The sequence below is a fragment of the Schistocerca serialis genome, chromosome 1 (assembly GCF_023864345.2).
Source record: "Schistocerca serialis cubense isolate TAMUIC-IGC-003099 chromosome 1, iqSchSeri2.2, whole genome shotgun sequence".
Taxonomy (NCBI): domain Eukaryota; kingdom Metazoa; phylum Arthropoda; class Insecta; order Orthoptera; family Acrididae; genus Schistocerca; species Schistocerca serialis.
Window position 1 is genome coordinate 329,880,396 of NC_064638.1, and position 14,103 is coordinate 329,894,498.

At 41.6% G+C, this 14,103-nt stretch overlaps 1 protein-coding gene across 1 annotated transcript in view; it reads left to right on the forward strand.

Annotated features, from left to right (window-relative positions):
* The window catches only part of LOC126469923 (protein furry), a 1,144,124-nt gene that overhangs the window by 476,056 nt on the left and 653,965 nt on the right, over positions 1–14,103 (forward strand). The window contains exon 24 of the mRNA XM_050097322.1: positions 1,742–1,908. Within this exon, the coding sequence (XP_049953279.1) occupies positions 1,742–1,908 (167 nt within the window). The remainder of the gene's footprint in view (positions 1–1,741; positions 1,909–14,103) is intronic.

Below are 14,103 nucleotides of genomic sequence, written 5' to 3' on the forward strand. Positions count from 1 at the left end.
GAACGTTTTCTAACTATTTGCGAATCAAATGATGTTGATGACAGCACAACACCCAGTCCCTGGCGGAGAAAATCTCCGCGTGGCCGGAACTGGAACATAGGCCCGGTGCAAGGCAGTCAGACGCGCTAACCACTCAGCTAATGGGGCGTATTATAGTAACTGAAATTATTAATTATGAAAACTTTGCTAGGCGCTTCAGTCTGGACCCGCGCGACTGCTACGCTCGCAGGTTCGAATCCTGCCTCGGGCATGGATGTGTGTGATGTCCTTAGGTTAGTTAGGTTTAAATAGTTCTAGGGGACTGATGACCTCAGATGTTGAGTCCCATAGTGCTCAGAGCCAATTGAACCATTTTTTTAAAATTAGGAACGTCAGTTGCTGTTGTGTAACGCCCACGTCTCCTCTGCTAAATTACACAAATATTCACGCAGATTGTTAGTAACTGAAAGCATTTTTGCTCCATCGTCAGTAATGTTTAGTTTGGTTGCATCTGCAGGAGTTAAGTCCTCTGACTTAACCAATTTGTCAGGTCCCTTCGACTATCTACATAAAGGATGATTATAATAAAAGTTCCAATTTCAAAATCTGAAAAAAGAGCCGCTGCTCAGAATGACCTCAAATTGGAAGGGAATGTTATCGAAGAAGGGGGGCCGGCCGAAGTGGCCGTGCGGTTAACGGCGCTGCAGTCTGGAACCGCAAGACCGCTACGGTCGCAGGTTCGAATCCTGCCTCGGGCATGGATGTTTGTGATGTCCTTAGGTTAGTTAGGTTTAACTAGTTCTAAGTTCTAGGGGACTAATGACCTCAGCAGTTGAGTCCCATAGTGCTCAGAGCCATTTGAACCATTTTTTGAAGAAGGGGGAAGCTTTATGGAGGCAAAAAGAATCTAACGAAAATTTTCACATTAGATGGCTCTGTAAGTGTCCTACCTTAAATGGCTTCGGCTATACGGCTACCGTGTGAGTTGCACATTAAACCAACAACATTGTACAATGCGCATGACCGCACAAGTTCGCCATTCAACAGTTGTGACACTGTTTCTTAGGTAAGCCATCCGCTATAGCAAAGCAGTGCCACATCGAATGGGAAAAATCAGTTTTTAATTGTCTTTGAGACCAAAAACCGCATTAAAAATATAAAAAGGCCAAAAGCCGCATAAAAATCAACAATCAAATCGGTTGTTAATCATCTTGAGACTGGCACGAGACATGTTCAGTATACTGTTCACCGTTTCGTGACGCAAGTTGAAACCTAGAACACCATGTTCCACAGCAGATAGGACTGTCTCGCAGGTCTCGTTCAAAATCTGTTGCACAGTTCGTTCCTTCAGTTCAGCTACGTTTGTAATCGGAGGACTGAACACAGCCTCTTTCAGATCTTTCTTCGAAGCAAAGTTCCTTTTTTTTCCTTTTTACAGCGTTTTGTAACTGGAAGTTTAATTATTATCACACTACAATTTACTATCGTAACGTACAGACTGAAACACGTCTGGTCTTGGAATGGACGTTGGGGTCGATCGTGAAATGTCATTGTAACACCTTTCTCGACGTTGCTGTGGCTGTAAAAGGCTTAGGGATTTCCTCTGACCTAAGCATTACGATCCTATGCAAATACTTTAAGTATTATGCGATAGATTTAACAGAAATTATGAAGATCTGTTCTGATTGTGTTGCCGATTTGAGTGTACATTTGTTAATGTCGTTGTTTAATGTTTTGGTGACGGGGGAACATTTCTGTACAGGGAGTACCCATGCGACCACTACACGGCTGTGATCAACGTGACGTTGCTGAGCACGGGATGTCCGCGGACCCACGTGCACGAGACGGCGCTACAGCTGCTGCAGATCTTGGACCGGCGCTTCTTTGGTACCGTCGGTCCGCTACCGCCCGCAGAGGGCGACCTGCAGGGTGAGTACCCCTCACCCACAAACCCCTCCTATTTGTGCGCCGGGAGCGACGGCCAGAGCGTTACACAGCATCCTGGCCCAGGCAACAGAGGGTGGTAAGCTGGAAAAGGTCTATTGTTCTGTACAACAGACTATCCAAAGGTACCACTCATATGAGTAGCTTTTATGCTGGCCATCTAGCAAGCGGCGGATACCAGCCCATTGTTTGTGTGTTGACTCAGATTCGTATCTCACCTTTCCCCAGTTTGTGCCAGAAGGCTGCATATTCTAAATTAACTTTTGCGTCAGACGCCGAGCTCTGGGATGGTTTTATTCTAATGCACTATGTGATCAAAAGTATCTGGACATTTGGCTGAAAATGACCTACAAGTTCGTGGCGCCCTACATCGGTAATGCTGGAATTCAATGTGGTGTTGGGCCACCCTTAGTCTTGATGACAGCTTCCACTCTCGCAGGCATACCTTCAATCAGGTGCTGGAAGGTTTCTTGTGGAATGGCAGCCCATTATTGACAGAGTGCTGCACTGAAGAGAGGTATCGATGTCGGTCGTTGAGGCCTGGCACGATGTCGCCGTTCCAAAACATCTTAAGTGTTCTATAGGATTCACGTCAGGACTCTGTGCAGGCCAGTCCATTACAGGGATGTTATTGTAGTGCAACCACTCTGCCACAGGCCGTGCATTATAAACAGATTCTCGATCGTGTTGAAAGATGCAATCGCCATCCCCGAATTGTTCTTCAACAGTGGGAAGCAGGATGGTGCTTAAAACATCAATGTAGGCCTGTGCTGTGATAGTGCCAGCAAAACAGCAAGGGGTGCAAACCCCATCCATGAAAAACACGACCACACCATTACACCACCGCTCCGTATTTTACTGTTGGTACTACACACGCTGACAGATGACGTTCACCGGGAATTCGCCATATCCACACCCTGCCATCAGATCGCCACATTATGTACCGTAATTCGTCACTCCACACAACGTTTTTCCACTGTTCAATCGTCCAATGTTTACGCTCCTTACACCAAGCGAGGCGTCGTTTGGCATTTACCGACGTGATGTGTGGCTTATGAGTAGCCGCTCGACCATGAAATCCAAGTTTTCCCTGCTCCCGCCTAACAGTCATAGTACTTGCAGTGGATTCTAATGCAGTTTGGAATTCCTGTGTGATGGTCTGGATCGATGTCTGCCTATTACACATTACGACCCCATTCAACAGTCGGCGATTTCTTGTCACTCAACAGACAAGGTCGGCCTGTAAGCGTTTATGCTGAAAGTGTCCCTTCACGTTTCCACTTCACTATCACATCCGAAACATGAACCTGGGGATGTTTAGGAGTGTGGAAATCGCGCGTACAGACGTGTGGCACGAGTGACACGCAATCACCTGACCACTTTCGAAGTCCGTGAGTTCCGCGGAGCGTCCCATTCTGCTCTCTCACGATGTCCAATGACTACTGAGGTCGCTGATATGGAGTACCTGGCAGTAGGTGGCAGAACGATGCACCTGAAATGAAAAAGTATGTTTTGGGAGTTTCCGGATACTTTTGATCACATTGTGTATGTACTCTGTTCCTCCACGTACCTGTGTCCATTAGTCCTTTTCTACAGGTAAGGAATGTGTAATGAACGTGACCCGACGAGTCTTAGCTACAGACCTTCAGTTCGCGTGAATCCTGGTTCTCCAGCTGTTGCTCACCGATAATCTGAAAATAACCATTTGTAGTAATTCATTCCCAGGTCATCACTACACATTAGAGCAACGACAGATCAAAAAGTAAGTTCATTGTATTCAACTTAGATTCCGAGAGTCATTGTTTGGCTGCGCCTTCCATTCTCTAAACATCTTTTACGAAAGCGCAGTTAGTAGGAGACTATCAATAACTAGACTATTCATCGACTTAAAACTAAAGCACATGGCGAAAATATATGGACCGAGCTGTCGAAAACATTACTCAGACGTGTGCGACAATATCAGAAATCACTGTGTATAGAGTAGTCACATATGACAACACTGCGTGTACGTGTAACAGTCCATTGCCCATGCAGAACTTACAAGGTTGATGTAGATTGCGGTAATACTTGCAATACCAACGATCAGGAAATTCATGGAAAGCGAAGACTAAAAGTTAAAATATTATGAGTTTGTTTTCAATAACTCGTACATTTTTTGTTAATGTAAAGTACACCACTGAGCGAGGAAAAGTAATAGATGGAACGGCAAGGATAGAATTGCGTTTTTAAATGTGCCTTTAATAACTGGAGGCATTTTGGAGTGGAGGTAAAAGAAACCGGCGAGACAGAAGAACACAAGGAGAAAAAACAACGAGTAGAGAAGAGATAAAATTGCTAAAACTCCCTGAGTTACTCTAAGATGAAGGGTGCTTAAAGAAATAAGAGAAGATTAACATAAGTATGAACGTGTCAATATGGTTCTATTAGCTACCGTTCCACTGCTGAAAGAGATTGTCATCCTGCGATATAATAATTATGATGTATTGTACTGTCAGCATTTGCAGCCATTTTCCATATCTGCTTGATAACATAATTATATCTCACTGATTCATCCAGCTAGTGCGCGTTTTTTTACGCTGTGAGTTGGATTGTTTACATGGAATTTTAGGTTTCTGACCATATTAGGTAAATAAGGGTTTCACATTAAAAAAAAAAAAAAAAAAAAAAAAAACGGAGGTTACACATAATACAGTCTCCATTGGGCGATCTTTCAGTGACCAGTGAATTTCCGTCAATATAAGGACCCAAATGTTTGTACTGCTAACGAATACCATCATTTGTCACTGTTTCTGTTCCGACTATGACGCTGAAATTTATATAAAACAAGGAGGGGCACACCCATTTTAGTCTTATTTGCCCTACAACTAATCTTATTTTCACACCGCGTCACACACACCACCTCTCAAGTCGTGTGAGCAGTTGTTTTATAAAAAATAAAAGTTTTGACTGTGATCGCGTTACTGTTAGTTAATTTAGGCAATTAGATTCAAAGTTAATTGTTTTTTTGTATATATATATATATATAACTTAACGGATAGGGTGAGCAGCAATCGGCGACTGTTTGGTGATGACGCTGTAGTATACGAGAAAGTAACTTCATTGAGTGACTGTATAAGGATACAGGATGACTTAAATAGAATTTTGGTGTGATGAATTGGCTGCGTAGAATAATGGAAGTTAATGCGGATGAGTAGGAAAATGAATTCTATAAGTTTTGAGTACAGTTTTAGTGGTGTTCTACTTGATACTGTCAAGTCGATTAAATATGTAGTCGTAAATTTGCAAAACGATGTGAAATCGAAGGAGCACATACGGGAGGTACTGGGGAATGCGAATGGTAGACTTCGGTTTACTGGGAGAATTTTGAAAAGTATATCTCATCTACAAAAGAGACCACTCAGAACACCAAATGTGACCCAGTATTCATTACTGCTCGAGTGTTTGGGATCCGTACCAGGTCGTATTGAAGGAAGACAACGAAGCAATTCAGAGGCGGGCTGCTAAATTTGTTACCGGGAAGTTCGATCCAAATGTTCCAGAGATGCTTCGTGAACTCAAAGTAGAATCTCTGAAGGAAAGACGACGTTCGTTTCGCGAAACATTATTGAGAAAGTTGAGGTAACTGGGGTTTTCGACGGATTGTAGAACGATTCTACTGCCGCAAACATCCATTTCGCATAAGGACCACGAAGACAAGAGAATTTAGGGCTTGAGCGGAGGCATATAGATAGTCGTTTCCCATCGCGACTGGAATGGGAAAGGAAATGACTAGTAGTGGTTCATGGTACCCTCCCCCACACACCATATAGTGACTTGCGTAGTATTTATGTAGCTGCAAATTCTTCTCCAAAATATATCATCGTCAGTGTACAAAACAATGAAAATTGTAAATCGTTTCAGTGTGGTCACACAAATTTGTGAATACGTACGTATCGTAGCAAGGTAAACTTACAGTGCCCAGTCCCATTTGGACATACCTTTTAGTGAGTGAAGAAATTGCAATAATTGAAACAAAAATGTCAGTTACTAATGAACTGCCTGCATTAACTGTTTCGTGGGGAAGCTGTGAACCAACTAATTTACCAGAACACTCGCTCACGTTAACGGCTACGAAAATATTCTGTATGGTAAGTTGATCTACAGCTCTAATTTCTTTGCAGGGATGTTTCATAAATAAAAGCAGGCGTAAATAAACAAACGCTTGTTATATTTGTGATCAGTGAAATGCAAAATAAAAATTCTTTATAGTTTTTCTTGAATGTTTGTTGAATGCTTCTGTCAGAATGAATTTTCTTTTAGATTCCTGGTTGGCTTTTCTTGAGTACATTACGCATCAGGCAACTTTATGACCCTTCTTAACTGAATTGAATCGTTAAAATTTTTTTTGTGCTCAAGGCAACACAAATTTCTTGCAGTCTTTGCTAATAAAATAAATTTTTCTATTTAAAATTATCACGCTAAGGTTGCTTCCAGAACTTGGCCCAGAAACTTGTTACAGGCACCATGACTGCAGCTACATTTCCATCTATACTGTCCAAACCACTGTGAAGTGTATGCGAAAGGGTACATCCCATTGCACCAATAATTAGGGTGTTTTTCGCCCGATCCATTGACGTTTGGAGGGCAGGAAGGATGATTGTCTAAATGCCTCGGTTCGTGCTGTAATTAATCTAATCGTATCCTCTTGATCCCTACGGGAGCAATACGTAGGAGTTGTAGTGTATTCTCTGAACCATCATTTAAAGCCAGTTCTTGAAACTTTGGAAGTTGGCTTTCTCGGAATAAAATACGTCTATTTTCAAGAGCCTGCCTGTCCAGTTTCTGCAGCACCTCTATGACACTGGCCCACGGATCAGACAACCCCGTGACCATTAGTGCTGCCCTTCTCTGTATACGTTCAGTATTCCCCGTTAGTCCCATCTGATAAAGGGCCCACAAACTTGAGCATTGTTCTAAAACTGGTCGCACAAGTGATTTGTAAGCAATCTTCTTTGCAGACAGATTGCGCATACCCAGTATTGTACCAATAAACCGGAGTCTACCACCTGCTTTACCTACGACTGAGACTATGTGACCATTCGTATTACAACCAAGTATGCGTTGACCGATTCCAACAGTGACTATTGATGTTATAGTCATAGGATACTAAAGTTTTTTTTTTTTCGATTTGTGAAGTATACAGTTTTACATTTGTAAACATTTAAAGCAAGTTGCCAGTCTTTGTACTATTTTGAAACCTTATCATGATCTGACTGCGAATTTATGCAGTTTCTTTCAGGCAGTGCATAGTCTGCAAAATGTCTGAGGTAACTGTTAACATTGTCCGCGAGTTCATCAATATACTGCATGACTAACAAGGGTCGCAACACACTTCCCTGGAGCGTACCAGATATTACTTTCATATCTATCGATGACTCTCCAGCTAAGATAACGTCTGCGTCCTACCCACCAAAAAAATCGTCATTCCAGTCGCAAATTTCTCTACATGCCTCATGCAGTCTTACATTTGGTAATAAGCGTAGATGTGGTCCTGAGTCAAATGCTTTTTAGGAAATCAAGAAATATTGCATCTAATCATCTTTTGAATGTTGCAGTTTTTTTTATTTCCGTGCTTGCTATAAAATTGGAGAGGAATTCCAACTTATGCAAGACACCTTCGTAGTTTTGTTTTCACCCATATATGTGCTATCTTCAATGGGTTTGTTTATTTTCCTTCTGCAAAATTGTTACATGTTAACATTTAAACAAACATTCAGTACAATTCTTTTTAAATTTGTAAAGTGAGCGATTATTGTCAAATGTTTTTACATTAGTTTCCATACAGTACAGATTTGACATATGTATCACTAACTTGACACATTCTGTATTGTTTATTTAACATATGTCTAAAGTTTCTCGTTTTATAGCACATTTGGAAATCAAATGGATGTATACATTTATTTATATACCTCATACGGAGCTATTGGATATTTAGCTAGCAGCTTTACGTCTACTACGCAATCTACAGCTTGTCATATACTGTAAAAGTAGAAACTTGCAACATATCATAAATAAGCAACATAGAATGCCTTATGTCGACTCTATACTGTGTGCAAACCAAAGTAAAAGCATTTGACAGTTATCGCTCATTTTACAAATGTAAGTAATTTGTACTAAAAGTTTCTTTACAGGTTAACATGTAACGATGTTTCAGAAGGAAAATAAACAAACCCACCAAACATAGCGTAAATAGTGCTGAAACATATCTGGGTGAAAACAAAACTGCAAACGTGGCTTGCGTAAGGTGGAATTCCTCTCCAATATTGCGTCTGCCTGACTGTTTTGATCCAAAGCTTTCAGTATGTCATGTGATAAAAGTGCGAGCGGCGTTTCACATGATTGCTGTTTCAGAATCCATGCTGGTTGGCATAGAGGAGATTATTTCCTTCGAAATATCTCAATATGTTTGAGTTCTAAGATTCTACAACAAATTTATATCACGGGCAATGGACGGTAGTTTTGTGGATTCCTTCTGTTACTCTCTTAAATGTGTGTGACCTGTGCTGTCGTGTAACTATTGGGCAGGATTTTTGTTCGATGGCTCTCCAATAGATTATAGTTGAAAGACTATGGGTCGAGAACAGTCTGTTTGCACAAGTAAATCAAACTGTACTGGTAACAAAGCACACAGTAAATACTGACCCTTGTGATTCACAGTGATAAATCATTATATTGCCCGGAGGCGACGATGCGAAGCTCTTGGTCGGCGTCGTAGAATATTTTGTTGTTTCAGCCTTAGCGCTTATGAGCCTTACGGTTGCTCTTCTTCCAATTAACAATTGCCATGGAGCAATGTTTTCACATTTTATACCTTTACTGTCGGAGTCAGCGACCACCCGAGACAAATATTTCCATGGAGTGGTATGGATTTTTGCCTCGTATAATATCCATATTGTGTTCACTATGAAGGCTGACTGCTGTCTTGCGCTGTATACTTGGTTGTCGCGCTCTTTAAAAGTTTCCCACGTTTTCCTTGGCGTGCTTTCTCTTCCTTGACACAGAGGGACTTTCATCCAGCTTTTCTTCTCTATCGTTACAGTCGTATCAACTTGATGCGTGAACAATAATCCGTACAATATTTTCACTAGATACTTTACATGTATAGAAATGATTCATACACTAAAGCATCCAATACCGTACGTAATACGGAATTGAGCACTAGATGCCACAAGTTGCGGGCCCGCCATTATGAAAGGAGGTGAGAGTATTGTGATGATAGAAAAGAAGCAGTGACAGGAGGACGGTTTTGGCAGGAGAATTCAGTGACTTCGAACGTGGACTAGTCATTGGATGCCACCTAATAAATAAGTACATTAGAAACTTCTGAACCCTTCTAAACCTGCCCGAGTCGCCTGTTGGTGCTGTGTCTGTGAAGTTGAAACGTGAATGAACATCCACAGCTGATCCAAGACTACGTAGAGATCATATTCTCTCGGATAGGGGCCGTCCAGCATTGTGACACGGTTGTAAAAATTCGCATGAAATCAGCGCACGGAAAGAATCACTTGAGTCCCAAAGTGATAATAGCAGTCCATCTACCACAATGGCTGTGCTTAGTGAGTAAATAGGAATAGGGGACAACACCTCATGAGCCACACATTTAGACAGTGTTGAGCTACTCCCACTGGACAGTGGATGATCGAAAACGAGTGATTTGGAGTGATGGACCCCAGCGTCCAACCTTCTCTGGTTTCGGCTCTTGAGGAAGAGCAGACTGCCGCCCGTCCACAGACATTCAGTCATCTCTCTGAAAGTGTCCTCAGCAATGTTCAAGCCGTCATAAAGGCTAAAGGTGGAAAACTCCGTGTTAATGTCTACTAATAGGTACTCGGATACTTGTGATGAGCTAGTGTATTTGATACAAAATCAGAAATGAACGTAAATAATGACAGAATACGTATAAAGCACAGACAAAAAATCTATAAATGATTGAAAATTATGAATGAAATAAAACAGTTGGTATTCCACCCTCTTGTTCGTTGGGTACTCCAAAAATGAATTTGCGAATGGCCATACCGTGAAAAATTCTAATCGTGCTGAAAACTGTGACAGCGGGACGTGTGTCGTTCCTGGACAGCTCAGTCGTTAAGAACCGGGGAACGGCAAGGTTTCGATTCCGATGTCCAGTACGACACATAGTTTTAATCTGGCAGGAAGTTTCATAATAGCGCACACTCAGCTACAGAGCGAAAGGTTCTTTTACGATCCAACGCTAGTTTTTGAATAGTAATTTGAAAGGTGTTGACTAGTACCAGCACTGTAGCCGGCCGGTGTGGCCGAGCGGTTCTAGGCGCTTTAGTCTGGAACCGCGCGACCGCTACAGTCGCAGGTTCGAATCCTGCCTCAGGCATGGATGTGTGTGATGTCCTTAGGTTAGTTAGGTTTAAGTAGTTCTAAGTTCTAGGGGACTGATAACCTCAGAAGTTAAGTCCCATAGTGCTCAGAGCCATTTTTGAACCAGTGCTGTAGGCAAAGCTGTCATCAGTTGACCGCTTTGGGTACAATAAAAAGTAACATTCCATAAAGATTAAGATTTTCGCGCCGTTTCTAGTATTCTGCCAAACAATGGATGAGTTTGTTTGCAGAGCTTTACATTACTAGGAGGTAACTTTTAACTAACCATCCTCTCGTACGTAAAAAAATGCGAGTTTATTAAATACGCAGGTTAAAGTATGTTCGTTGACAGTATCTACCTTGTTCTTGACGGTCATCTTAAATTTGAATGCACTCCTTAAATTGATTTCGGAAGATTTCTCGCCCAAACTGGCATCTTAGCAAGTAGGGTTACAACGATTCCTAATTCTTATTTCTTATGGCAAAATTTCTCTCTCTCTCTCACTCTCTCTCTGTGTGTGTGTGTGTGTGTGTGTGTGGGGGGGGGGGGGTGTTTTGAATGTGATTCCGGCACATCATGTATGTAATTTTTGGTGGAGTATGTATTTCATCAATTAATTTAAAACCAAGTGGGCATAAGAAATTGAATCATCTGGTTTCCAGATTGCTCCTGAAACGTCTTGATTACGGATAGTTCTTCATAAATCGTTATAATAAGGTGTTTATTTAATCCTCAAATAAAAAGAAAGTAAAACTAGTAAGCGGAAGCTCATTATGGAAATTGTCCGACATTCGTGTCTGGCCTTTGCGTTTAGCGGCCATTCTCCCACTGTCTTGCAACGTAAGCAGCTTGACGAGTCACAGACCACAGACGCTTTCCGTTGCTGCACTTACATCCGCTTTGTGCGACGTGGAAAAGTTTGCGCTACAGCAGTTGTTTACATTCCACAAGATGTGTATTAGGGGTAGCTGCCACGTCGCTCTCATTAGTCTCCGCTGTAAACACACGACTAACGTTCAGGGTCAGTCCTTCGTTAGCTACGTGCGCTGCTGCAGTAGTCCGCTTCCTCACTGCTTACGTTAAATAATTTGTTTCGTCTCGCGCCGACGGCACTAAACAGTTCGCGTTTGACAGTACTCATAAACTTCCACTGTAACGAAATGCGAACATTTTGTAACTGAATAACGAAGTCAACACTTATTCATCCTATTTTCATTGGTTGCACTTCCGTTCAAGCCTACGCTGCAGACAAATACACCCAGAAAAGATTTCTTAAGTCTTAAATTTATATTACATATTAATAAATTTCTTTTTTCTGAAATGCTTGCCTTGCTATTGCTAGTTTTTATTTTATATCACTTTCCCTACGGTAATTATTTACTATTTTGCTGCCCATATAGTAAAACTCGTCTACTTTTAGTGCCTCATTTTTCCATCTAATACCTTCACAACCTTTGATTTAATTCAGCTACATTTCATTACCCTTGTTTCACCATTATTGATATTCATTACATAATCTGTTTTCAAGACGCTTCCACTCCGTTCAACTGATCTTCCAAATATTTTGTCGTATCTGACAGAACTACAAAGTCAACGGGAAATCTCAAACTTTTCATTTCTGCTCCATGAGCTTGAATTCACTTCCCAAATTTCTCATTTTTCCCTTAACTGTTTGTTCAGTATACATATTGGATAACATGGGGGATAGGCTACATCCCTGCCTCACTCCCTTCGCAACTCCTGCTTCCCTTTCATGTCCTTCAACTCTTGTAACTGTCATCTGTCTCAGTACAAATTGTAAATAACCTTCGCTCACTGTATCCCTGCTTCCTTTAAAATTTCAAACAGTATTGAATTGGAATGTATGGTTCCTGTCTCATGCATCTTGGACAACGTATTTCCTATCTCACGTTCACGCACTTCCTCTTCTCTTTCTTTAACACTGTCCCCCATTTAGACATCTCTATATATTTCCTTTATCTATCAACTTTTCCTTATTTTCGTAGTACTAGCATGCAATCTGAGCTGCTGATATCATCCCGATACTTCTCTTTTATTCTCATACCCGGCATTATCCTTCCCCTAGTCATCCGTTTCCTACAGCACTGGCCGGCCGGTGTGGCCGTGCGGTTCTAGGCGCGTCAGTCTGTAACCGCGTGACCGCTACGTCGCAGGTTCGAATCCTGCCTCGGGCATGGATGTGTGTGATGTCCTTAGGTTAGTTAGGTTTAAGTAGTTCTAAGTTCTAGGGGACTGATGACCACAGATGTTGAGTCCCATAGTGCTCAGAGCCATTTGAACCATTTGAACCTACAGCACTGCATTCATCATCTAGGCATACCTGCTTAGCCATTTTGCATTTCCTGTCAGTTTCATTTTTTAGACATCTGTATTCCCTTTCACCTGCTTCATTTGCTGCATGTTTACATTTGCTTCTTTCATCAGTTAAATTTAATATCTCCTGTACTATCCAGGAATTTCTATTAGACCTTGCGTTTTTACGTATGTGACCCTCTGTGCGCTGCCTTCCCTATTTCATTTCTTGAAGTTACCTATTCGTGTTCTATTGTATTTTCTTCCCCCGGTTCATCCCAACGTTGTCTAAACGTTGCGCTTGCTCCGCACCACGACTCCAGACCTCAGGCAGTCTTCCGCTCAGTCGTTGGCGTTCATAGCGTGCGGCTGCCCGAAGGCAGACAGGTTCCACCTAAGGTGCAGTGATTTGGAGCCCTTGGACTGACTGGCCTGATTGCGTATTATGCATGACCAGATGCATAATTGTACACACCTGAAGATGGGATTTTAACATCAAATCATTACCACATACCACAATTGAAGCGGATATCCTTAAATTAATTAATCAGCTGTGCAAGGTTGTACGAAATCGTACTTATCGTTATAAACAACTCCATTGCAGCTCAGAAGATCACGATTAGAAATAACGTTCGTATTTTACCACCGTTTTAAACATTGCTGCCGCCTCGAGATCTCTCTCCCCCCCATGCAAATTGCCGTCGCAGACAAGTTCAGTCTCACCCAGTATTGGATTATACACTAAACACGTGCGGGAGAAACATTTTCTGTACATATCGAAAGTCTACCTTACCTGGTATTGATGTATACTCGAATTGCATCCCCGATAAACTTTGTCTTTACACGTCAAACTCCTCCTCATCCTGTACTGTTGAATACACTAACAGTAAGTGCATTATCGAAAGCTGTCTTTGTCGACACTGTTGAATAAACTCCACGTTAACATGTTACCAAACGTGATGGAATACGCTTTCGAAAGTGATATCGATGTGTGTTTCCAATGCTGATGTGATAGCGGAAAGAGAACAAGTTTGAATAACTCCCGATAAATAGCACACATTACAACGTGAGAAATAATTAATAACAATCATTTACTTGAAAAGTTCTGCTTGTTATGTGCAGTCACCAACCTGTAAATAGTCACTGATATACAATTAAGTAATATTTGTGTGAATGTGGACGTCAAAGAGATGATGTACCACTCCTGTAAGCTGAAAAGTCGAGAAATTGCAATATGCAAGTTTTGCCGACAAAATATGTTATATTTGACGTAGAATTTGCTGTCTGTGTCGATGTATGCACCATGGTTTCCTAATTACAGTTATAGGTGTCCATAGTGATACTTGCAGTTAGACGTTAAAGTTATACAGGATTAGTCTGTCGATGAGTGTTCGGTATGTTTATGCGCTAAATTGCTGTTCATAATACAAGACGTTTCGCCTCGCGATAGTCAAGATCGCGGCCGTTGCCGAAATGTAGTCCCCAGTATTTCC